The following is a 25686-nucleotide window of genomic DNA, read 5'->3' as shown; positions in this document are numbered from 1 at the left end:
GACTGAGCCAAAGCTGATGCCCTGGGCTTCTTTTAGTTCAACGTAAGTAGTAATTGACTCGTAACTCTCTCCCCCAGTTCCATCTCCATGGCACATTTTCTTTTGCTCCTTCCAGGGCACCTGTGCCTTTTTGAGTTGTAAGACCAACAGCTGTGGGACACAGACGCATGCAATGGGCTGTTAGAACAGGAGCTAGAGTTCTAAGCTGGTTCTGGAACCTGCACTGTTGACGAGTTGAGTGAATGAGGACTTCACCTCCACTCTCTGGGACTCTGCTTTCTTCCCACGTTGGGTCAAGTGCTCTCTAACATCTGCTGAGCCTTCGGCTCTCTCTTAGGTGCTAGGCCTGGTCCCAAGGGCCCACGTTCAGGTAACTCCATTACATCTGAGCAGGAGGGACAACCGCAATTTTGCAACCCACAGCTCTGGCCTGCAATGGATGCAGCCATCGTGGAAAACCCTCTCTACCTGCTGCGCCAGGGCATGACCTGCTCTTCCAACCCACCACGAAGAGCGTCCAAAAGGAAAAACGCCTGCTGAAGAGCAGGCTCCTCACCAGAGTGAATGCAGCAGGAATCCCATGGGCCTTGGAGCTCTGCTGTGGACACAAAGTTTTGCTTTTTAAATGTATTTATTGTGCACCAGCTAGGCATTGTGCACCCCCCCCCACACACACAAATACTCACAGAGATTCTGCAAAATTGATGTCATTTATTTCATAGAGGGGAAGACTGGGGCTCACAGAGGTTAAGTAAAAGCTCAAAATCACATGGCTCCTAAGTCACAATGCAAAGATGAAGTTCTGGGCTGACTCATTCCAAGGCTATTCCTACCTACCATGACAAACTGCATCTCCATCCATACCTTCAGTGACGAAGTTCCCTTGGCCTGAGATTAGTCCTTCTATCTCTGCTTCTCATCCCATCTCTTGTAACTTCTCCCTTTCAACTATCGTCTTCCTCTTGGCCCACAGTCATGTACACATTTCCAATTTTTTTAAATTTAATTTTATTTTTTGAGACAGGGTCTCACTCTGTAACCCAGGTGGAAGTGGCATGATCTTGGTTCACTGCAACCTCTGCCTCCCGGGCTCAAACGATCCTCTCATCTCAGCCTCCTGAATAGCTGGGACTACAGGCATGTGCCACCACACCTGGCTAATTTTTACATTTTGTGCAGAGATAAAGTTTCACCATATTGGCCAGGCTGGTCTCGAACTCCTGGGCTCAAACGATCTGCCCACCTCAGTCTCCCAAAGTGCTGGGATTACAGGCGTGAGCCACCACACCCGGCCTACACATTTCCAATTTTTAAATGAACCAATGCACACAAACTTTTCCCTCGACTCCATGTTCTCCCTCCTTCCCTTCCCATCCACACTCGCTGCCTCTATTTCCTCATCTCCATTCTCTCCCTTCAGTTACTGCACTTCACTAAAATCACCCTGGGTAAGATCCCCAAGGACCCTTTCATTGTAAACTTCAGCTGGTAGATTTCAGTCCTTGGAGCAGGTGACACTTTTGACCACCTCCTTCTTATTAAAACATTCCCCTCCCTCCGTTTCTATGGCACCATTCTCTTTTGGTTGACTTTCTATTCAGCAATACATTCTCCATCTCCTCTTCCTAAGCCCATCCTCAATGTTGATAATTTGAAGGGCTCTGCCTTCAGCCTCTTCTCTTTTCCACTGCAGAATATTCCTGGCCCATCATCTACAGTCATGGCTACCACCCCATCTGCTTGGTTATGGTTCTCGGATCTCCATTTCCAGTCCTGACTTCGGGTCTGAGCTTTACTGTCACAGATAAAACTTCTAGGGTGGGTGTGGTGGCTCACATCTGTAATCTTTGCAGTTTGAGAGGTCAAGCTAGGAGGATCGCATGAGGCCAAGAGTTTGAGACCAGCCTGGGTAACACAGCAAGACCCCATCTCTATTTATTGGGGGGCAGGGGGGAAGGAAAGAACTTCTAGACATAGCCCCTGAGTCTTGTCTTGGATATAACTTTGAGACGTGGCCATGGGTCTTCAGAGTCAACCTGTTTGAAACTGAACCCATCATCTTCTTCTCCCACATTTGCTTCTCTTCTTGTGTTCTCCATCACGGTTTGTTCCATTTACTCCCCCTCCAACCATGGCACTCAGATAATTCATGCAGTCCTGCCACGTCTTTCTGCCCTCAATACACCACACACGCCAGCCCACACACCATGTCCACATCCAATGAGCCACTGAGTCCTATATCAATGCTACCCCTCAGACACCTCTTGCATCAGGCCCTTCTCTTCTTTCCCACCACCACTGTCTGAGGGCAGACCCTTTAGGGACAGATGCGCTAGCCTCCCCAAATGCTGTGCTGACCTTCCACCTCACATCAGCCCACCCTTCCTAAGCCCACTGCGGCTAGAATGATCTTTCTCTTATGAAAAGCTGGTCTTGGGGCCAGGCACGGTGGCTCACGCCTGTAATCCCAGCACTTTGGGAAGCTGAGGCGGGCAGATCATGAGGTCAGGAATTCGAGACCAGCCTGGCCTACATGGTGAAACCACATCCCTACTAAAAAAAAAAAAAAAATTAGCCAGGCGTGGTGGCATGTGCTGGTAATCCCAGCTACTCGGGAGGCTGAGGCAGGAAAATTGCTTGAACCTGGGAGGTGGAGGTTGCAGTGAGCCGAGATCGCGCCACTGCACTCCAGCCTGGTAGACAAAGCAAGGCTCTGTCTCAGAAAAAAAAAAAAAAAAAGAAAAGCTGGTCTTACCTCTTCAAGCTAAAACTCTGTAGTGACTCTTCATTGTCTAAGCATCTCACCTTTATCCACCTCCCAATCCTCATCTCCCATCAGCCCAACAAATGCTATGCTCTGCTAAGGGCAAAATACCTGTAGATCTTGTTCCATCTGCCCAAAAAGCCTTCCCTTTCACTCTTCCCTTGGTGAAGTCCTTCAACTCCTCCAAGACCCAGTTCCCTCCTCTGGAGCCTTCCTTGACCTCCCCAGGTGGGGCTGAGCCATCCTGCTCTCCACTTCCCACATGCCCACCCATGCCATGTGTTATAGCCCCTATTACATGTTAGTCACGTTTGTGTACAGGGCTGCATTCTCAGCACAGCGCACCGAACCTAGCACACTCTGCCTACTAGAGTAGATGTTATTGAATAATAATACATAAGGGCATGACTTTGGGGTGAGCTGCCCAACTTGAGTCCCAGCTGATATTCATAGAACCGCACCACTTGGCAGTCAGGGGTAACCCAACCTTGGAGAGAAAATCCAACCACTTCTTCATCTATGCAGCCTTTGAATATCATGCACCTGCTTGGGGTCAGACACCGCCATACTGGGCACTGGATTCCAAGATGAATTAAACACTGCTTCAACCCACAAGGAATTCAGAGGTCAGTGATTAGAAAGCCCAGGTAAGAGCATCCCTGGCTCCTTACGAGTAGGAGCTGTGGCTCCAGGATGGATACATGTGTGTACTCATCTTTTCTTGGGGGATGTGGTAGCGGATGCTCTGTCTCACTCCTAGATGTTGTGACTGGGGATCAGTATTACTTAGGATGAGGGTCAAGAGGATTTACTGAATCTGCACATATGGATGCACTTAGGTAAACAACATCACCAAATTGCACCTGGGGCAGAGAATTATGGCCCCTAACGTTGACAGCCAGGGGCCATGGAAAAATGTGTAACCTTGTGCCATGGGTTCCTGCATAATATCTTCCAGGTGACATTCATATTTGCATTCAAGATCTGTATCTATAGATCTGTATCTGTATCTATATGTATGATGTTGTAACTGAGGGACAGGCCCAAACTGGGCTTACTCTGTTGATAACAAAATGTCACGTTGCTCCAGCATAAGCAATAGAAAATAGTTGGAACTCTAACAACACCCCCAAAACAATGAATTCTCCCTTGGAACTAAAAAGACTAAGAGACTTGATGGGAACCCGAATGCCAGAACTCTCTCAGAAGCCAGAGGTACAATGGCTTGGAAGATGTGGGGCTAAAAGTCCACCTCAACATACCTTTCTGTAAATGGTCAAATTTAAAGCCCTCCAATCAGATTCTGACAAGCCAACCTTCCTAATCTTTTCATTGCCTTCTGATCCCATAAATTTACCCCAGGCCTCAAATTGGGGAGACATTTTTTCTTTTCTTTTTTTTTTTTCTTTGAGATGGAGTCTTGCTCTGTTGCCCAGGCTGCAGTGCAGTGGCGCAATCTCAGCTCACTGCAGCCTACACCTCCCAGGTTCAAGCAATTCTCCTGCCTCAGCCTCCTGAGTAGCTAGGATTACAGACTCATGCCACCAAGCCTGGCTAATTTTTGTATATTTAGTAGAGATGGGGTTTCACCATGTTGGCCAGGCTGGTCTCAAACTCCTGACCTCAGGTGATCTGCCCACCTCAGCCTCCCAAAGTTGTGGGATTACAGGCATGAGTCACCATTCCCAGCTGGGGAGACAGATTGAATTCACTCCTGTCTCTTTGCTGACCAGTTTTGCAAATAAAGCCACTACTTTTTCCAAAGCTAGTGCTTCATAGTATTGGCTTCTCCGCCCATGGGGCAACAAAACCATTTGCTTGATAAAAATGCGGTGGCTCTCGCCAGTAATCCCAGCACTTTGGGAGGCCGAGGCAGGCAGATCACCTGAGGTTGGGAGTTCGAGACCAGCCTGACCAACATGGAGAAACCCTGTCTCTACTAAAAATACAAAATTAGCTGGGTGTGGTTGCAGATGCCTGTAATCCTAGCTACTCAGGAGGCTGAGTCAGGAGAATCGCTTGAACCTGGGAGGCGAAGGCAGCCTGGGCAGCAGGAGCAAGACTCTGTCTCAAAAAAAAAAAAGTGATGTGCTGTTCTTGGTGGTCTGAGTAGGTAAAGGATAAATAAGAAAGACTCCATGTTAAAGAAGCTGAATGTCTACTAGGGAAGCTAATGCATGTATACAAATAACCAAAATGCAACAAATCCCAGAAGGAATGATCCTGCAGAAACTTCCTGATGAAAAGCTTCAAAAACAGCATCCATAAAGTGCTTTGGGTTTCAAATATAAGCTCAGGTGTTCTGGGCCGGCGAGCCTGCTAGTTGGAGCACAATGCTAAATGGGGCCAAAGGCACACGCCAGTTACCTGGGGGTAGCTTATCTCACTGGCCACCGGTGACCTCAAAACCCAGCCAGCCTCATTCCAGAAAGCCACGTTGTGCATAAGTTGAAGGGGGCTGTTGGATACTGGGGAGAGTCCAGCACAATTGTAACGTTTCTGTGTCTTCTCTAAGCCCAGATGTCTGCTCTCATTTTAATTTTGCATGATCTTGTAATGGCACCAATCCCAAATCATGTGAATTTAAAATGCCCTAAGCTTCAAAATATACGCTCTCTTTATAAAGTTAACATGATTGCTTCTGAGTTTTTAGAGAAATTGAATGAGTGCAAAAACACTGTTTAAATCAGAGTGCGATACACATTTTTAAAAATCCCAGTTAAAAAAATATATATATACATATATATATATATTGCTTGGTTTCAGAAGAGAAACAAGCCTTTTGTTGACATGATGTCAGGGGAACAGTACTAAAAAAACATCAAAGATAGTCACACACACATATCCCAGAGTATTCACAGGGAACACCCTCTGTCTTTCCCATATGCGGTGTGGAAAACCGGGCCAGAACGATCCTGCAGAAACTTCCTGATGAAAACAGCCCCGTCAGCCCTTCCCAAGCTTGAGGCCGGCTGCCACGGAACCCCAGCCAGGGCTCCAGCGCTTCCTTCGCGGCTCCAGGGACGCAGTGCCCTGCAGGCATCGCCTGCTTGCAGCCGACTTGAGGGGCTCACGGAGTCCCCTGTCCCCGAGACGCGGCTAGATCCTGGGGAAAACCCCTCCACCCAGCCCCATCTGGCAGACTCCAGATTGGCAACCCCGGAGTCACGTGAGCCAAATTTACGCCGTACCCCGGTTCCAGGGTTAATCACCCCTCGCCCCCTCCGCTTCCCGGCTCCGCTGATGTGCCTCCTCTTCAGGCGGGCCTAGGGTCTGCGTCTCCCAGGCAGCTTTCGTGGGGTGAAGGTGGGTAGGGGAAGGAGGGGAGCGGGGGAGGGGAAAGGAACTTCTTTGTTCTTTCACCGGATAAACTCAGTTTACGGAATTCTCCAACACCCACTCCCACCCCCAGTGTGCAAATATCTCTGATCCTCACTTGGAGGGCGAACTACTTCATTCATTGAGACTTTTGTGTTCCTGGCCCTAGGCTAAGTATTGTCTTGTAAGATCACATTTAAAGTTTCCCAACAACCCCCTGAGGTAGGTGTTATTATCCCTATTTTACAGATAAAAAGAAATGAGGTACTGAGAATAACTTGCCTAGGGTTTTACAATTAATAGATTGGCACAGTTAGGTTTTGAGCCCCAGTCTGTTTTGACCCAAAAGCCCTAATCTTTACAGCTGTTCTTTATATAGCAGGAATAAGAGTAATAACCACTCCTTGCAGAGCAATTACTATATTCCAGGCACGGTGCACGGTATTTCTCCAAACTACTCTCAGAGGCAGGTTTGCCACTTACCCGTTATGTGACCTCAGGAAGTTTCTTAACCTCTTTTTGAGTCAATTTCCCTGTCTGCAAAATGAGGCTAAAAATATGGTTGTCATGAAGAGTAAAAGAATTAATATATGTAAAGCCTGGCACACACTTATCCCTGAAACTGTTATTGCTGTTGTTTTTTAACCATCATCTCCATTTCACAGGTAAGGAACCTACCCTTGGAGAGGTGAAGCAGTGAATTCGTCCAGTTTAACCTGTGCACACCTAGCTGCAGAGAGACCCTGCTCAGAAGTCGTGCGGGATGGGGGCCCACAGGGAGGTGAATTGCACTTGGCAGGTGGGAGATGAGCTTCTCCCGGGTCGCTGCAGAACGCGCAGCAGCCCGGGAGGCCGCGAATAGTATCAGCTACCATGCAAGGCTGGGGGTCCGCCCGCTCCGGATTTGCTCGTAGTGCGAGGGCTCCGGCGGTGTGCTGGGGATCACGCCGGGCCCACTCAGAAGCACGCGGGGGGACACCTGTTCGGGACACCTGTGGGCGGGGCCCGGCTCCCCGCAGGAGCCCCCCGCCCTGGCCCGCGCGCACACACAGTCACCCAAGGCGCGGAGACCGCCGGCCCTCCCGCCCGCCGCGCTCCAGGGCGGAGTTTCCTCCTCTGCTCATTGTTCACGGCCCCGCGCCCGCCCAGCCCCGGCCCCGCCCGGTCCGGCCGCCGCCGCGGGCGGGCTCCTGGGGGAGGGGGAAGGGGAGGGGGAGGGGGAGGGACGGGGGCGGGGGCGGGGGCCGGCGCGGACTGGACGGGCCAGGAGTAGCCGCAGCCGCTAGTGGGGCCGCAGCCGCGCAGACGCCGCCCAGGACGCAGCCGCCGCCGCCGCTCCTCTGCCGCTGGCTCTGCGCCCCAGCCCGGCTCTGCGGCAGCAGCAGGGAGGAAGAGTCGCCGCAGCGCGACTCGGGAGCCCCGGGCCACAGCCGGGCCGCCGGAGCCACCCACAGGCCTCCCCAGGCGGCGCCCACGCTCCTACCGCCCGGACGCGCGGATCCTCCGCCGGCCCCGCAGCCACCTGCTCCCGGCCCAGAGGCGAGGACACGATGCGCTGCGCAGTGGCGCTCTCGGCGCTGCTGCTACTGTTGTCGCCGTCGCCAGTGTCCTCCGAGAGTGGTAAGTGGCCGGCCCGGGCTCCGCCGGGACTCCCACCATGCCCATGTGCCCCCTGCCCGGCCGATCTGCAGGGAAGCCCGGCGCGTCGCGTGGTCCGACCCGAGCAGCCCTATCACCGCCGGGGCCACACACGGAGCCCTGACCTTGCACCATCCACGCCCCCTCCAAACTCCACAACGCGGCAGGTGCAGGGCCCGAGCGTAGATTCGTCTCTAGTCTCCTCCATTCGGGAGGAGTGGGCGGTGGATTCTGCCCGGGCAGACAGGGGCGCGCCGGTGCTAAGTGGGTTTGCATGGGAAAGAAAAGGGAGACGGCACCGCGAGGCTCCACGCTTCTGCGGGACCCTCGGGATCTGATTACACCTTTCCTTCGTGTTGGAGGGAATGAGGAGCTGTACTGTGTATTCGTTAATTCCAGGCAAAGAGGCAGGCGAGAGGCTCCTGAGGAAGTCCCTGAAGCAGGTGACAAGCCTCCAGCCACGGCCCACGCGGGCGATGTGCTTACCCGTTTGCAGAGAGGTTTTTCTAAACAATGTGTGCAGGCTCAATTCCCTGAGCCCGTGCTGGGGCAGGTACAGAGTCGTAAGCGGACCTTCCACAGTCCCAGAGTCACCTGGCTGAGTGGGGGTCCTACCTCCGTGTCCCCAAAGCAATCGCTTCTTAGTGCGTGGCCACGATGGTGAGACCCCCTCGAATCCTCTTGATCAAATGGGAACTTCTCTCTCGTAGAATAGGATTGGGCTGCATTTTAGACACACCTTAGAAAATGTACCTGTCTCTCATGAAACACCTGCACCTCAGAAACATCCCCTCCCTGTTTCTTTTCAAGGTGAAATGTTACTCTTTCCCTTTTGGGGGACAGGCGATGGCTGCAAACTCAACCAGAACAGGTATTCCTTAGCCCGTAGGGAACAGCCTGAGTCGGCTCAGCCCCACGGGAGAGGCACATTTCTCATTCTCTCTTGCCCACCTGAGCACGGGTCTGCAGGAAGAGCGGAGGTGGTGCGATCACCCTAGGGACTGCAGGGACAGCACAGGCAGGGTAGGGACTCTGCTGTGAGCAGGTGCTGGTAGTTTGGGACTGGACTCTAAGGGACCAGGGGAGATGGGAGGACAGTACAGTCTCTCCTCTGCACCGCAGGAAACCTTTGGTAGTGGGCAGGGGCTGGCACTCAGGGAGGAGGCAGGCATGGGCATCCTCCTGTGGCCGGTGGGAGACTCCACCAGCCTGACTAGAAAGGGAAGGTCCCGGCGGGGGAAGAATGTGTGTCCCTGGAAGAGGGGCTGCAGTGTGAGGAACAGTCAGAACAGCTTTCAGAGTGGCAATCACTGAAGAGCCGCACGACATGCAGGGTTGAGATGACACGGGAGTGTCGTGGCTCCTTAGCCCTACTCTGGGGACAGCTGGACTTCAGGGTGGGCCTTCATACGAACCTTTTGTTGGGAAGCCTCTTAGAACCACCCAGAAGGGCGTTGGGCTGTGTCAGGAAAGAGGAGTTAGTCCCTAGTGCGTCTGTGCTTAAGGAGGCTGAGCCACCCTTCCTTTGAGGAGTGGGAGGCACTGTGGGACAAGACCCTCCCTGTTCTGCCCTAAAAGGAAATGTCCCTAAGTCACCAGTGGGCAAAGCTCTGACTCCAGCTCACTGCTGGCTTCAAGGATGGCACTGTTTTTCCTGGCACCTGGGCACTGCCAGAAACCATGGCTCTTCCGTGAAGCACCACTTCTGGCCTAGCACGGGGCATGGCACATGGCAGAAGTTTGGTATGTGGCAAACAAAAATGACCATAACCCAGTGCCTGTTCTAACCAGCAAGTAACTTGGCCTATCCAAGCACTGTATGCATTACAGTTTGCAGCACTGTTGGGAAGCACTTAGAAAAGTGCAAAGTGCTAAGTGGGGGATGGGGAGAGGATGAGGATCATGATGGCGATGATGATTTGCATATATTGAGGTCAGAAAAGGCTTGTGGGGGGCATGTTGTGGCAAGCTTGGTCTGTTCAGTAGCTATGGTGCATTTTACACCACCCTCTAGGGATTCAGTAAGGCCAGCTCCATCCCTGTCCTTCTGAAGGTGTGGTCGCCTGGGCTGCTGTCCTCAGGAATAGCATAAACACTGCCCCCCACCTGCTGGAATCCTGTGATTTGATTCAAAGCAAGAAAGATTTATAGCTCGAGTCTCTGCAACAAAGGAATTATCCCTAGACAGGTCTATCCCTGCCCCTCTCCCCCAGCTAACCTTCCAATATGTGGGTGGATTATGCAGCCTCCAGCAAAGAAAGCATTCACCTTAGGGGTCGGACAATTCATCAGACCCCCTTTCAGTGCTTTTTGGTTTGATAACCATCTGGCAGAACCACAATGGTAAGTCACATCTCTGTGCCTCCGTTTCGTTATTTGTGAGATAGAGTAAAAGAACCAAAGGGACCTCTGGTTCCACCATGATAAGATATCTGGGGTTCCGTGTTCCCTCAGCTACCAAAAGGACAAGCTGATTCAGTACTCTCAATCTGATGTTGAATGGATGAATTCTGGGCAACAGAAAGGCAGCTTGGTGGGGTGGAAACACTCAGACTTTGGGTCAGAGAGATGTGCGTGACCATGGACAAAATAGTGGACCTCCCTGAACCTCAGTTTCTTCATCTATGAAGTAATAACAGCCCTACCTTGTGGGTTGCTGTGAAGATGAGCGAGTATATATATCATGGGCTTGGCTTTACGCCCAACTCAGGATCAACACTCAAAAAATAGTTATGATGATTAATAAGCATATATATTGAGCACCTGGTGGGTTTAAGGGACCCCAGGCGTTGGGATTCTGCCAATGTTTGTGGGTATCAGTGGATGTATGATAATAAAAACTGAAGCCCCAGTGCCACTCTGTGGGAGAGGGAGGCATATGTAAAAGAGTGTAAGATTTGGAAGGGGTGGTCTGGAGGTCTGGAGAAAGCTTCCTGAAGGAGGTGGGGTTTTCACATAGGGATTTTAAAATTAAAAGGGTCAGTGTTTCCTAATGTGGCTGAGGCTCTATGAATTGTAGTGTGTAGGGGAGATGCAGATTAGGGACAGGGAGTCTGTGATGGCTGTTCTTGAGATGGAGTCATTGAGGCTTTGGGGAGATTAGCTCTCAGAACTGGAGAGAGTTCCACGGTGGCAGCGCGTGGCTGCTCACGCCTGGAATCCCAGCAACTTTGAGAGGCCAAGGTGGGAGGATCGCTTGAGCCTAGGAGTTCAAGACCAGCCTGGGCAACCTAGGAAGACTGTCTGTACTAAAAAGACAAAAAAATTAGCTGGGCATGGTGGTGGCACACGCCTGTAGTCCCAGCTACTCAGGAGACTGAGGTAGGAGAATTGCTTGAACCTGGGAGACGGAGGTTGCAGTGAGCCAAGATCACGCCGCTGCTCTCCAGCCTGGGCAACAGAGGGAGACCCTGATTCAAGGAAAAAAACAAGGTGCCCAGGGCTGGGGTGGGGGAATGTGGGTGTTCCCAGCATGGTGCAGCTTGGGACAGGATCTGAGGCAGGATCGAGCTGGACATGGGGGGTTAGGAGCCAGCCATTCAAGGGCAGACCCAAAAGCACCTGGTGTCAGTGTGGCCAGAGCTTTGGAGTGTGGTCACCCAGAGAAGGGCTGAGGAGGGGACCGTGGCCTGCCCAGGAGGGTCCTCAGGGTGTCTCCCAGGCCTAGAGAAGGTGGAGGGAGAGGCATGGAGGCTGTCCCCCATCTGGTTTTCCTCAGGAACCCATGTTTGAAGGGAGAGGAGGGTGCTGGCTGGGGTTTTAACACCACTGCTCTGTGGAAAGCTGAGAGGGGAAGGGGACTGGACTCCCTGTGGTTAGAAATCCCCCCTTGCAGGGAGGGAGGGGAAGAGCCACTCCTAGCCACCCTCAGGCATCATCTCTGAGATGCCTTCCCTGGTTTCCTAGGGAGAACCAAAGTGTGTTCCACGATCTGTGTGTCTCCTCCACCATGCGGTGAGGCCCTCAAGGGGCCAGCGACATATTTATCGCTACCTCCAAGGCCCAGCCCAGCACCCAGTGCTGAGTGGTCGCTTGGGATACTCTGGACTGTAGAACTGAGGGGAACCGGCTTCAGCCCTGGCTTTAGGCTCCCTGGAAGGGGAGTTTGCATCCTGGGAAGGGATGTCTGGCCAGTGGGCTTGTTCTCCAGCAGCCAGAGCTGGTGGGAGCAACTGCTGAAGGTTAAGGCTTCTGTGGGGCTGGTGACCCCTGTGATGCTGGTGTCTGCTGTGGAGCTAGCTCAGCACTTAGCTCAGAGCCCTTCACTCTTTTCTTTTTTTTTTTTTTTTTTGAGATGGAGTCTCGTTCTGTCACCCAGGCTGGAGTGCAGTGGCGCGATCTCAGCTCACTACAAGCTCCGCCTCCTGGGTTCACGCCATTCTCCTGCCTCAGCCTCCCGAATAGCTAGGACTACAGGCGCCCACCTCCACGCTCGGCTAATTTTCTGTATTTTTTAGTAGGGACGGGGATTCACCGTGTTAGCCAGGATGGTCTCGATCTCCTGACCTCGTGATCCGCCAGCCTCGGCCTCCCAAAGTGCTGGGATTACAGGCGCCAGCCACCGCGCCCAGCTCAGAGCCCTTCACTCTTAAGGGAAGTGGGAAGAACCGTGTCTCCAGTTCACTGGACTTCTCAGGAGGGGACATAGATGACCCCTATTCCAGGAAGGGCTGCTTCTTCACACCCTTTGAGGCAGAGGCCCTCTTCAGGGCTGCTGAATGCAAGCTTTGCTCTAGCTGAAATGGAAACCATTCCTACTACATAATCAGAGAAAGAGAATGGCATTGCCCTGCCCATCCCTACCCACCAGCCTGAGCCTGCCTGGACACTTTCATTGGACCTCAGCCAGGAGCTCTTTACCCAGCTCTGGGCTCATTTCCTATTTGCACCCACTGGGCATGAAGCAGGGCAGGGAGCTCAGCTGGTGGGGTTTCCTGTCCTGTCCCGGACCCAGGAACATGGGCGAAGTTGGATGGGTCTCTGTTTATCATGTGTCCTGTCTGCTCTATGGGGCTGTTAAGAAATCAAGTGATGTAACAGATCTGGGATGGTGACTCCTACCCTGCACAGGCCAAATGACCGGGGCATTCTGTATAAGAAAAGCCTTCAAGAAAATTGACACAGAGGATCCCTTAAAGGAGCCTCTTCATATTTGCAGTAACGTTTGCCATATGACTGCTTCGAGTAGGCAGCCTGCAGGCTGTGCAATGTGGAATTCGGTTGGCAAAGGGTACTTTCCACACCACTTCTTTTTTTTTTTTTTTTTTTTTTTGAGACAGAGTCTCGCTGTCGCCCAGGCTGGAGTGCAGTGGCGCGATCTCAGCTCACTGCAGGCTCCGCCCCCCGGGGTTCACGCCATTCTCCTGCCTCAGCCTCCCGAGTAGCTGGGACTACAGGTGCCCGCCACCTCGCCCGGCTAATTTTTTTTTTTTTGTATTTTTAGTAGAGACAGGGTTTCACTGTGTTTGCCAGGATGGTCTCCATCTCCTGACCTCGTGATCCGCCCGCCTCGGCCTCCCAAAGTGCTGGGATTACAGGTGTGAGCCACCGCGCCCGGCCTCCACACCACTTCTAAATGAGCCAGAAAATCATAGGACACAGAATTCTAGAGCTGGGGAGCCTTCTGGAAATCATCTACTACAACCTGCTTGTTTCAAATGGGGGATTGCAGGCCAGGGGGGTGGGTTCATTTGCCCAAGTTCCCAGTGACTCTCAATAAATAGCTTTCCAGGAGATGGGTGTGCACACGTGTGTGTGCGTGCGTGTGTGTGTGCATGTGTGTGTGTGTGCCATGTATGTGTGTGCATGTGCACATACGTGTCAGCTGTGGATACCAGAATAGAACTCAGCCCTTTCAGTGCTGATTCCCTCCTGGGAATTGGAAAAACTCACCAAATCCCCTTTATATATTTTTTTATTTTACTTTTTTTTTTTTTTTTTGGAGATGGAGTCTTGCTCTGTTGCCCAGGATGGAGTGCACTGGCGTGATTTTGGCTTGCTGCAACCTCTGCCTCGCAGATTCACGACATCCTCCTGCCTCAGCCTCCTGAGTAGCTGGGACTACAGGCATGCACCACCACACCCAGCTAATTTCTGTAGAAATGGGGTCTCACCATGTTGGCCAGGCTGGTCTTGAACACCTAACCTTGAGTGATCTGCCTACCTCAGCCTCCCAGTGCTAGGATTACAGGCATGAGCCTCTTTAAAAAGGATTTTAGGATGGTGACAAACCTATACTTTGCCCACATTTCTTTCCCTACCCCTCTACCGTAAGGGTAAATTGAGGCTTGGGGCCACTTTGCTATTTAAGAGTTAGACTCCTAAGGGTGCCTGGAATACTGTGCCATAGCACTGGCCACCATGCATTGTGCCTAAATATGTCTGTGTTTGCCACTGGCCCACTGGCTGAGGACCCCCTGTCATATCCACAGCCTCTAGCCAAATAGGTGGTTAAGAAATGTTTGCGGGATAATTGGCTGCCCAAAATGCAGCGTTCAGCTGCAGATTCATCAGTGGCCCTTGCCCACATCTCCCGCATCCCAAGCTCTTGCATTGTCTCTGAGTCCTGGCCCTGCCCTGAATCACTGGAGCAGCAGCAAGCACAGACTCTCCGCTAAGGGGGTCCCCCAGCTAAGGTTGGCCCCTGGGCCACCTCCAACCATCCCCACCCCCTTCCCCGACACATATCACCACCACCCTCTCTTCCTTTGTAGCCTTATTCCCCTTGGGAATAAGCCACCTCAACTTCCCAGGACCAGGGTGCAGGGTGGCACCTCGTCTACCAATTGTCATGGCCGGAAGGCTATGTATGTGCCTCCACTTGGGGAAAGAGAATTCTAAGGAGCGGCTGAGAGAGGCTTGCTATCTGGCCCTGGATTGGGGTGCAGGGGCCTCCCAGAGCCAGGCCCCTAGGGATGTGTGGACTGACCTGGGGTCTATGCTGTCTGATCTCTTACCTTCTAGCTACCTGACCCTGATCAGGGTAGAAGGGACAGCAGTTAAGCAAGCCGGTGAGGAGGGCACTCTGTAATTCTTGAACATACTGGCTGTGTGTGAGGCTGAAGCCACAGCTCCTTCTTAACCTGAAATTCTTGGAGCTCTGCCTGAGGACTGAGGCCCTTTGGTCTCCATCCAGCCAGGTTCCCATGCCAACCTACTCCCAACACACCGATTGGAACCACAGAGCGCTCCAGCTGGGGTAGCCTGCCTTTGGATGACCTTTATCTCACAGACCATTCCAGAGAGGAGAAACTGAGGCACAGACACAAGGACTTGCAGTAGATCATACAACCAGCTCTTCTCCCAAATATGTACGTGGTTCACTCCCTCACTCAGCTCTCCCCATGAATGCTACCTTCTCAAAGAGGCCTACCGGGGCTGCTCTGCTTAGAAACCCCTCCCCCCAGCACACTCTTTTCCTCCTACTCGCCTTTATTTTCTCCATAGCACTCATCACCTGATGTGTGTTCATTGGTTTGTTTGTTTGTCTGTCTCTCCCCCGTTAGACTGTAAGTTCCATGAGGGCAGGGACTTCCATTGCACTGTAGCCACAGCACCTAGAATAGAACTTAGCACAAAGTAGCTGTTCCATAAATGTAGGTTGAATGAGTGAGTTAGTTAAGTGAGTGGGTGTCAGGGCTGGCTTAGAACTTAAAGTCTTGCCTGCCAGCCTGTGCTCTCCAAATGCAAGGCTACCTGATTCAAGAAAGAGGTGGCAGGTGGGGGCCGGCCTAGGTCCTGGGGGAACAGGAACATGGGCAGGAAGGAGCAGGGATTCCTGGTAGGAAGCAGGAGGGGGCCATGTCTTCTGTGGTGTCTCCACCCAAAGGATCCTTCAGCTGAGGACTGGGGCTTCTGTTTGTTAGAACTTGATTTGGCTGCTCATAGCAACAAAAAAGAAGTAGTGGATTAAATAAGAGAGGCATCAGTTATATCTCTCTCATATCATAGAACTTCAGAGGGCTGGTAAAGTGGTTCTGCCATCATTCACATGTGGCCTCACGGTCCAAGATGGCTGCTGGAGTTCCAGCCATCAGGAAAAAGGAAGGAACCAGAAGCATGTGGCTCCTCTTTAGAGTGCGCCTCCCAGAAACCACACGTGACACTTCCAGTCACGTTTTGTTGAACAGAACTTAGCATGTGGCCACACTAGCTGAAAGGAAGGCAGGAAAGAGAACTTAGGGAAGAGTAATTTTTATTTCAGGCACCCAAGTGCCTAACCAAAAAACAGTGGTTCAGTTACAAAGAGGAAACAGAGAGTAGATATTTGGAGTAGGTGACTGGCAAATGCTACTACAGAACTTGTCCCTGCAAACCTTGGGCTTCTCTGTAGTGGCCCTCTGTCCTCACCTTGCCGGTCAGATCAGCTTCGCCTCTGCACAAGTGAAACGCGGCTCTCAGGAAGCCCACTTAGTCCTCCAGTTATGTGGCTGTAGCCTTCTGGTCCTGAGGGGCAATTCCTGGTAATGCACAAAGAAACCTGGCTCCTTCCAAGAGCTGCAACAGGGATCCGAGGTGTCCAAGGACCCCCATAAGCTGGGCCTTGGGTAGGGTAGGCAGGGGAAAGACCTGGGTTCCCCCACTGGCCTGTGGATAGGGAAGAAGTGTTTCTGCTCCCCATCTCTCCCTCTCACCTCAGAGCAGGTGAGTGCAGGGCCAAGGAAATACTGTCTTAGGGGTTTGGCTATGAGTCCTCAGTGACAGCAGCAGCCGGGGCCAGTGGCTTTGAAACCTGCGGGAGGTATTCTGTGGAGCTGCCTTGGGGGCCACCGAGGGCTTGGGGTGCATACCTGGAGAGGAAAATGAAGAGGAGACCGATTTGGGGGGAGTTTTACGTCCATCCTCTTCACGAAGGCCTTACCTTTAACTGTTGTGTAATGATAGGTCTCTACGTAAGAATTCCTTTGACAAAAAGTTTTGCTGTGATGGTGAAGAGAAGAAAAATGGAAATCTCTGCTGATGCCCTAGACTCTGCAGTTAAGAGGCTTGGATTTTAGCCACAGCTTCGACACTTGCTAGCCTTGTGATCTCAGACTTGTTCCTTTACCTGGGCTTCTCCAGCGGGCAAATAGGTATTGTGCCCTCCTTCATAGCAAGGGCTAAATGGGATCATGTAGGTGGTGCCTCTGATGTGCAGAAAGCATCCACACATGCTGATTTTTTTTTTTTTTTTGAGACGGAATTTCACTCTTGTTTGTCCAGGCTGGAGTACAATGGCACGACCTTGGGTCACCACAACCTCCGCCTCCCGGGTTCTAGTGATTCTCCTGCCTCAGCCTCTGGAGTAGCTGGAATTACAGGCATGCACCACCACGCCCACCTAATTTTGTATTTTTAGTAGAGACGGGGTTTCTCCTTGTTGGTCAGGCTGGTCTTGAACTCCCAACCTCAGGTGATCAGCCTAATCAGCCTTCCAAAGTGCTAGGATTACAGACGCAAGCCACCCGTACCTGGCATGTTGATTTTATTTCTTGTATTGGCGTCAGCCCTAGCCCAGTGTGAGTCAACAGACCCTGTTACCCCACCCCCAGCGCCATGCTAGAGCAGCATCCTCTGCGACCTCACAGGGCCAGGGCTTTCTTCTTCAAGTCCCTTCCCCATTACTCAGGCTGGGGGCCTCAGTGCGGGGAGGCAGGGTTACTTGCAGACCCGCAGTTTCAGATAAAGTTGGCCAGGGTGGGCTTAGCTAAGAAGCGGCTGAGATGGCGCCCCCTGCCTTCCTATTCCTGCTTGGTACTCCTCAGCTCACCCCTAGGGGGCACTGCCCTTCACTTTGGGGCTTTGAGTCAAAACAGACTTTTTTTTTTTTTTTTTTTTTTTTTTTTGAGACAGGGCCTCACTCTGCTACCCAGGCTGGAGTGCAGTGGCACGATCTCGACTCACTGCAACCTCCGCCCCCGGAGTTCAAGCGATCCGCTCACCTCAGCCTCCCCCATAGTTGGGATTACAGGTACCTGCCCCCAAGCCCAGCTGATTTTGGGATTTTTAGTAGAGATGGGGTTTCCCCATGTTGGCCAGGCTGGTCTTGAACTCCTGGCCTCAAGTGATCCTCCCGCCTCAGCCTTCCAAAGTGCTGGAATTACAGACATAGGCCACAGGGCCTGGCCCAAAACAGGCTTTCTGAAGCCACCTGCACCCTGATCCTGGCAGCCCCCTAAGTGGTTGTTAGCCCATCACATGGTTAAATGCAGTCTTCCACCTCTTGGCTCTCTTTCTACCTGGATAAATGCGCTTGTGATTGGGTAGTCAGCTCCTGGCCACGCCCACTGCACACTCCCTCCTAGCCCTGGGATCCCAGTCTCCCTTTCACTTTCCTTTCTTAGATCATCCAACCCTGAGCCTACCCCATCTCTTGCACTAAATTCCTCTTGATGCCATTGAGCCAGGCAGTGAAGCACGATGTTGATCTTTCTATGGCCAGCTCTCCATTTTCCTTTTCAGGAAAGGGAGGGCGTGGGGGAGGTGCATGGAGCTACAATCCAACAACCAGAGAAAGGAATATTTCCTCACAAGGACGAAAAGTGGAAGGAAGATAGGAAGGGAAGGTAGGAAGTACTCACAGATCTGCCTTGGGGGCATTGCTGTGTGCCTCAGTTTACCCACATGGTAAGTCTGGGCTAGCACCGTATGAGGTTTTTTATTTTACTTTTATATTCCATAAAGCAAGCTGTGTTCCAAACTGTGTCCAGTAAGAACATTTCATAGTCCTCAAGATTTTAATAGATATGCTCTCAATGAATATTTAATAAAATGATACATTTCCCTTCTTAGAAGGTCAAAATACATTATGATCTTACATGCTTTGAAATGTCCTCTAAGGAAGATTACTTATTACCTTTGTTTAACCCATCATTCCCCAGACGTACTTTAACCATGGGACCATTTCCTTTTCAGCTTCCTCTTTTTAGTAGAACATCGATTAACATCTTGTGAAACACTCATGTTTCCCCAGGATATTTTGGGGGAAATACTGATGTGAAGGTGGTGACCAACTGTCCCAGTTTACCCAGTATTAACAGGTTATCCTGGGATGTGGGACTTAGAGTACTAAAACCCAGACAGTCCTGTGTAAAGACCAAGCTGGAAAAGCATTACCTAAAACAACACACTCACATGTGTCTAGCTGAAATGAAGAGGGCCCTCCGACCTTAGGGGATTTATAGGAAATGACACGGCAGGTCGCAGCCAGTTTGAAGGCTGCTTGCACCAGAGTCCATTGGGAACTAGTTATATTCAAGACTGGTGGCCCCTCAAGAGTGTTTGCAGTGGTGTTGCTTCTCAGCCAGAAGTGGGAGGCTCTGTTAAAAGAATTATGGAAGTGTGTGTTTTTGATGTTTGATCTTTCTGCCCAGATGGGGGCAGACATTGTTTGCCGGTTGCCTGTGGCTGGCTCTTTCCTGTTGTGCCTCTGCCCCCTGCTGCTTTGAGTCCTTCAACCTGACAGCATCACGGTGCTGTTTTAGATCCTGAGTCCCGTCATCCTGTCGTCCTGCCCCAGGAGCTTGGAGAAGGGGATTCCAGGATGTTCTGGTAGCCAGCACTGTCATAGTGGCTCACAGACAGTTCTGGCTGAACAGGGCCTGCTGAGTGCATGGGTCTCATCCACCTTCATGCTGTCATTGTTCCTGGGAGTTGGTGGCTGAGGGGGTGGTGTGCTTGTTTGTTAAGCCACCAGCTTGCATGTGCTTTTCCAGCTGCAGCTAGCACCTAAGGCACTACTCGCAGGTGGGACAATGAGGAGAGGTGCCCATTGTTCAGCCAGATGCAGTCTTGCATCCTGCCCTGGGGGCACTGCCAAGTGTGGTACAGGGCGTATGGGGGCCCTGCTGCTCCCTCCCCAGGCCTGTACTGTCCTAACTCCTGCCTATGCCTCCCCGATCTGGAGGCCCTGAGAGCACCGCCCAAAACGTTGCTTCTCGTCCTGAGGTCATCCTGGGTTTTGCTTCTCCATGGCCGGGGTTCTAGAGAGCTCGTGCTGTGGATCAGCTTCTGGGGAAGGGCAGGGTGGGAGCCCGTCCTGGCCTTTCGTTCACTCACGGCATCCTATGGGGATTACACTTGGGCAGGGAAATTCTCTGGCTTTACAGCCCTGGACGAATCTGGAAGTCTGGTCCTGTTGACACAGAATCACATCTGAATGCCACAGGCACTCTAGGGCAATCGTGTCCATGTGCCAGCTATAACTGGCCCTGGGGCCTCTTGTTGGCTAAGCGCTGGGTGTTTGTGTGGGTCCGCCAGGTGTACACAGGGCTGGTGGCAGGCACAGTGAAGAAAACCAGCAGGGTCCATCTGAGTTGGGTGTTGAGCTGAGGAGTGGGTTTGCAAAAGAAACAGATCCTCTGTCCAGACACTCACAACCCAGTGTCCTCCCTGCAGGCCTCAGTTTCCTCATCTGTGAATGAGGAGCTGGCCCAGTGGCTCTCAGGGGCCTTCCTTTTTAGTATTTACCATGGTCTAAAGCTGGGTGATTTCGGCCCCAGGACTGCTGGCATCATGGGACTGATGGGTGTGTGTGGCTGCATATGCAGAGGGAACCTAGCTGGACAGTGTGGATGTTCTGAGCCATTGGGAATGACTAGAGGGGGCTGTTCTCATGCATTTGGCTTCTGGGGACAGGCGGTGACACCATGGATTCCTGGGTAATGTGAAGGGGGCATGGACACATGTCCTGTAGCGTCCTGGGGGCTCTTGGTGTTTTGCTGGCCTTGGCCTTTTCTTATCTCACTGCAGGTCAGATGCCTCCCCTTCCCCTGTCCAACGACCAAGAGGGGTGCAGCACCTGGAGCCAGGTGTGTGTGGGCACTCAGACCCCACAGGATTGGAGAGCTGCCCTGGGAGTGGGACTACATGGTTCTAGATGCCAAAGAAGGCGTGGTAGTGCCTGGTCCTCCGACTGCTTGCTCATCTCTACTTGTTGGGCTAAGATCACATGACATCTAGGCTTCCTCTGGCTGTAATATTATGACCCTGGGATGCAGAGGAATGTGATGCCTGCATGGCTTTTAAAGAGCAAGGGACAAGGGATGGCCTGGCACGGTGGTTCACACCTATAATCCCAGCACTTTGGGAGGCCGAGGCAGGGGGATCATTTGAAGCCAGGAGTTCAAGACCAGCCTGGGCAACATAGTGAGGCCCTATCTCTACATACAGTTTAAAAATTAGTCAAGCATGGTGGTATGCACCTGTAATTCCAGCTACCTGGGAGGCTGAGGTGGGTACTACTTGCTAAGCCTAGAAGTTTGAGAGGCTGTAGTGAGCTATGTTTGTGCCACTGTACTCCAGCCTGGATGACACAACAAGACCCTATCTTTAAATAAATATGAAAATAATAAGTTTAAAAAGTAGAAAACGGTGGCTTAAAAACATAAATTTGGTTGAACTGATGACAAAAAAAAAAAAGAAAAGCAGAGAACATCCCAGCCTCTGGTCACAGAGCACCGTGGACTCAGCCCCAGCCTGGCCCTAGCCCTGGCCCCTGCGTCTAGCCCAAGGGGTGGCATCAGCTCCTCGTGCTGTGCATCTCTAGACCTTGTGCCAGCAAAGACCAGGCTGTAAGGAAAAACAAGAAAGGTGACAGCTCCTGGGACCAGGATCTCTGGATCCTGTGATCCTGGCTCTGCCTCTCCCTAGGAGCTGCACTACTGCCATGCTCTAGAGGGAGGGAGGCTCTAACTGGTGCTGTACCCGCTTTCCAGATGGGAAATCCAAGGCAGAGGATGCTGGTGATTAGTTTACCTAAAGTCACGTCTTGAGGATCCAGGTACCCCCTTTCCACTTTATTTGTTGTTGTTATTGTTGTCATCATCGTTGAGACAGGGTCTCCCTCTGTCACCCAGGCTGGAGTACAGTGGCACAAACACACTGCAGCCTTGACCTCCTAGGCTGAAGCGATTCTCCTGCCTCAGCTTCCTGTGTAGCTGGGACCACAGGCATGCACCACCGTGCCTTGCTAATTTTAAAAATTATTTGTAGAGGTGAGGTGTCATTATATTGCCCGGGCTGGTCTTGAACTCCTGGGCTCAAGTGATCCTCCTGCCTCAGCCTCCCAAAGTGCTGGGATTACAGGCGTGAGTCACCGCAGCCAGCTTCCCTTCCACTTTGAATTCACCTTTTCTTGTTCTGGGCATGGGAATGGCCAAATAAACTTGACCTAGACATCTGGGCCTCTGCACCCACCTTGCAGGGTAGCTAGACTGGGCAGAGAGAGAGGGCAGAGAGAAAATGGGGCATGGAGCCTGTGAGGGCCAGGGGGCAAGAGACAGTGCCTTCCTTTCCTCCACCCCTTTTGGAGCCCCAAGTCTGACTTAAGAATCAATCTTGTGTGATCTAAGCAAACCTGACCCCTTTCCTGACCTGCAAAACTTCAGAGGGAAATATTTTGCTCCCAGTTTCTTGGGAAAAGAAGAGCTGTGAGTTCACAGCTGTGCGCATGTGTGTGTATGTCATTGAGGCATATACTCAGTCATGCCTCTGTCCCCTCTCTGATGTCATGAAACTACTTTTAGGGGATGAATGTTCAGCTGTTTAGACACCTGGCTCCAACTGGGGCTGGCCCTGAGATTCTTGATTCACTTCCCTAGGCGGTGCCCGTAGGAAACCAGGCTTCCTTGACGAACTCTAATGGGAGGGCCATGATGACTTGGCTTTGTTTAAAAGGAACATGGCCTTTAACTTTCCCTGCAGGCCCTGGCAGAGGACAAGGGAGCCAGTCCTCAATTGTTTAATGATATCCACTTACTTGGTTTGTTTGTCCTTTTTTTTTGAGACGGAGTCTCGCTCTGTTGCCCAGGCTGGAGCTCAGTGGCACAATCTCGGCTCACTGCAACCTCTGCCTCCCAGGTTCAAGCAATTCTCTGCCTCAGCCTCCCGAGGAGCTGGGATTACAGGCACCCACCACCAAGCCCAGCTAATTTTTGTATTTTTAGTAGAGATGGGGTTTCACCATGTTGACCAGGCTGGTCTTGAACTCCTGACCTCGTGATCCACCCGCCTCAGCCTCCCAAAGTGCTAGGATTACAGGTGTGAGCCACTGCACCCGGCCTGTTTGTTCTTTTTAAGCAACACCCACCCACCCCCAAGTCACCCCCAACCCCACCTCCACTCCACTCCCCACTGTCCAAAAGATACAGGCTCCAGTGTCATCAACCACCAAAGAAATTCAGATTGTGTGCTCTGTGGGAGGTAATCATGCTTTTTCTTCCACCTCCTGGGCCAAGGAGAGAGTTAGGTGATAGTTTTAGCTTTATTTGCCCTGCTTTGCAGAGTAAGCGGGTGACCATTGGAGAGCCTTACCTCCTGCTCCTGCTCCACCCCCAGCACGCAGGGATTTAGTCTGGGATTTTGCCTGGGGAACGTGCCGTGCTGTGAATTACTCTGCAGCAAGAAGGACACAGATGTTATTCCTGGAAGGGGAGAATTCTCGCCAGGACAGAACACAAAGAGGATAGAAATTTGGAGAGCTGAACTTGCTGCCTTAACCTTCATTGTCCACCAGACGGAAGCAGATCATTCCCTGGGAAATTCACAGGCTCCATTTCACAGAACTTTCTCCCTCTCTTCCCAGAGGCACTCTCCGTTTCAGAGGTGACTATCCCACAGCCATGCATGCGGGACTTCCCTCTGGCTCGGGGCCCTTGTTTGTTTTAGGCCAAGAGTGGAGACTGGGCCCTGGTGGAGGTTTCCAGGGGCCACTGAGAAACTCATACACATCTGGTTATTTTCACGGCTGCAGGAGGCCGGAGGTGGCGTGGGAAAGACAACGTGCTCCCTCAGAAAAATATTTACCAAGGTTGTTTTTGAACTTACTGCTAGGGGAAGAGTTGCGTGCCAAATGTCCATGTGCTTTGGCTCTGGAAGTGTGTGTGTGCCTGGGGACAGGTTGCAGGTGCTCCTGGGAGCAGGGACAGGGCCAGTTGAGAAGGGTGCGGGTTGGTGCAGACCCAGTGTGATGGGTATTGGGGGGCAGGGGCGGGGTAGAACACTCATTCCCGAGACAGCTGGGTTAGAATCCGGCTCTCTGACCTGGGGTGGGGCCTTCCCTGGGCTAGTCCGTCTCTCCGTTTCTGAACGAGGTACATGATAGGCCAGACACTGTGGCTCACTCCTGTAATCTCAACACTGTGGGAGTCTGAGGCAGGAGGATCACTTGAGCTCAGGAGTTCAAGACTAGTTTGGGCAACATAGTGAGACCCTATCTCTACAAAATAATCAAAAACATAGTTGGGTGTGGTGGTGCGCACCTGTGGTCCCAGCTACGTGGCAGGCTGAGGTCGGGGGATCATCTGAGCCCAGGAGGAGGTTGAAGCTGCAGTGAGCCGTGATCATGCCACCACACTCCAGTCTGGGTGACAGAGCAAGACTCTGTCTCTAAAAAGATTAAAAATTAAAAGGTACTAAAGGTGTGTCCTCAGAGGGTGCTGGAGACACAAATGAGATCATATACAGGAAGAATGTGGCGCAGAGTCCCGCCAATATGCTAAGACCTCAGTATTTGCCCAGTATTAAGTTTAGAGTCATGATGATAAACTGCTCTTAGGAGGTGTCATTTAATAGGTGGATTTACAGAAAGTTCCAGCATGTGAGTGAGGCGGCATGTCCACCCCTCTACCCCGTGGTCTCAGAGCTGCCCCAAGTGTACCAGGACACATGCAGCACCCAGACTGGGCACAGACGTTCCCGTCTCCTGCTCACAGCAGGGGGTCGGCAAGGCTGGCTGAGCCTGGCTGCCCCTTCTTCCAGCCCCGCCCTCAGTAAGGATACTGTAGATTTGGAATATTTAAACATTTTCCTCAAAGTTTTTACATTTCGGGGACTGGGCGTGGTGGCTCACGCCTGTAATCCCAGCACTTTGGGAGGCTGAGGCGGGTGAATGGCTTGAGGTCAGGAGTTCAAGAGCAGCCTGGCCAACATGGCGAAACCCCATGTCTACTAAAAACACAAAAATCAGCTGAGCGTGGTGGTGCATGCCTGTAATCCCAGCTACCCAGGAGACTGAGACTGGAAAATCACTTGAACCCAGGAGGCGGAGGTTGCAGTAAGCCGAGATCACAATACCGCACTCCAGCCTGGGTGACAGAGCAAGACCCTGTCTCAAAAAAAAGAGCTTATACATTCTAAAAAATATGTTCATTTTGTTCCAAGAAAGATATCTCTCCCTCGACAGATGAGGAAACCAAGGTCCAAAGAGGTCCCCGGCTCACACAGACGTCCAGGTCTCCATTTGCAGAGCTCACCTTTTCTGTAGAGGCTGCATCACATCTTGGATGTGGTCATTTAAACTGACCTTAAAGACAGGGCAAGGGGCCACTCTGCCACCTCCCCCGGGTGCTGTCCTGTGGTGGTGACTTGTTTGGGAGCCCATCTTGGGCAGGCGAGGTTAGCGAAGGCATCCAGGCATCAGCCCTGTCCCCGCCCTCGCCTGCCTGCTGGCCAGTGTGTTGGCTGTCCCTGGGCACAAGGCCCAGGAAGACAGATCAGGATTCACATGGTCTGCAGCAGGGGAAGGGATTAGGAGGCCCTGGAGAGGGTATTGTTTTAAGGAGGTTAGTCTGCTCTTTCCAGCTCAGGAAGAACGCAGCCCCTTCTCTGGGCAGGCTGGTGGTCCCTAGACAAAGCCTGACACCACACACAAAGCTCCAGGGGCTTATACAAAGCTCCAGCGGCTCGGCATGGGGACGCCTCTCTTGTTATGAACAGCAACAACAGGGGGAGCGGGAGTGGGTAGCAGGATGGGGAGTGGGAGCAGGAGAGGGAGAGGAACCAGAGCGGGCAGGGGTGGGCTGAGCCCCAGGGAGTGGCAAGGCAGGAATCTTGGGTGGCACCGTCGATTGAATTCCAGGCTCTCCTGTTACCTCTCTGCCTTCAGCCACAGAATTACAGTCATGAGTAATCCAAAGAATGTATTTAGAAGCTTCCTGCTGAGGTCCTGTTAGGGGTTAGGGGTGGGGTTCAGCCCTCTGACCTCCACC

The 25686-nt window shown here is 52.1% G+C and overlaps 1 protein-coding gene across 1 annotated transcript in view; it reads left to right on the top strand.

The window, feature by feature from the left end:
• Positions 1–7326: 7326 nt before the first annotated feature.
• The window catches only part of PODXL (podocalyxin like), a 55948-nt gene continuing 37588 nt past the window's right edge, over positions 7327–25686 (top strand). The window contains exon 1 of the mRNA XM_055284052.1: positions 7327–7702. Coding sequence (XP_055140027.1) covers positions 7633–7702 — 70 coding nt within the window. The 5' untranslated portion in view covers positions 7327–7632. The remainder of the gene's footprint in view (positions 7703–25686) is intronic.

The sequence above is a fragment of the Symphalangus syndactylus genome, chromosome 6 (assembly GCF_028878055.3).
Source record: "Symphalangus syndactylus isolate Jambi chromosome 6, NHGRI_mSymSyn1-v2.1_pri, whole genome shotgun sequence".
NCBI lineage: Eukaryota > Metazoa > Chordata > Mammalia > Primates > Hylobatidae > Symphalangus > Symphalangus syndactylus.
The sequence above is the reverse complement of the archived record's forward strand: the minus strand, read 5'-3'. Positions and strand labels throughout refer to the sequence as shown.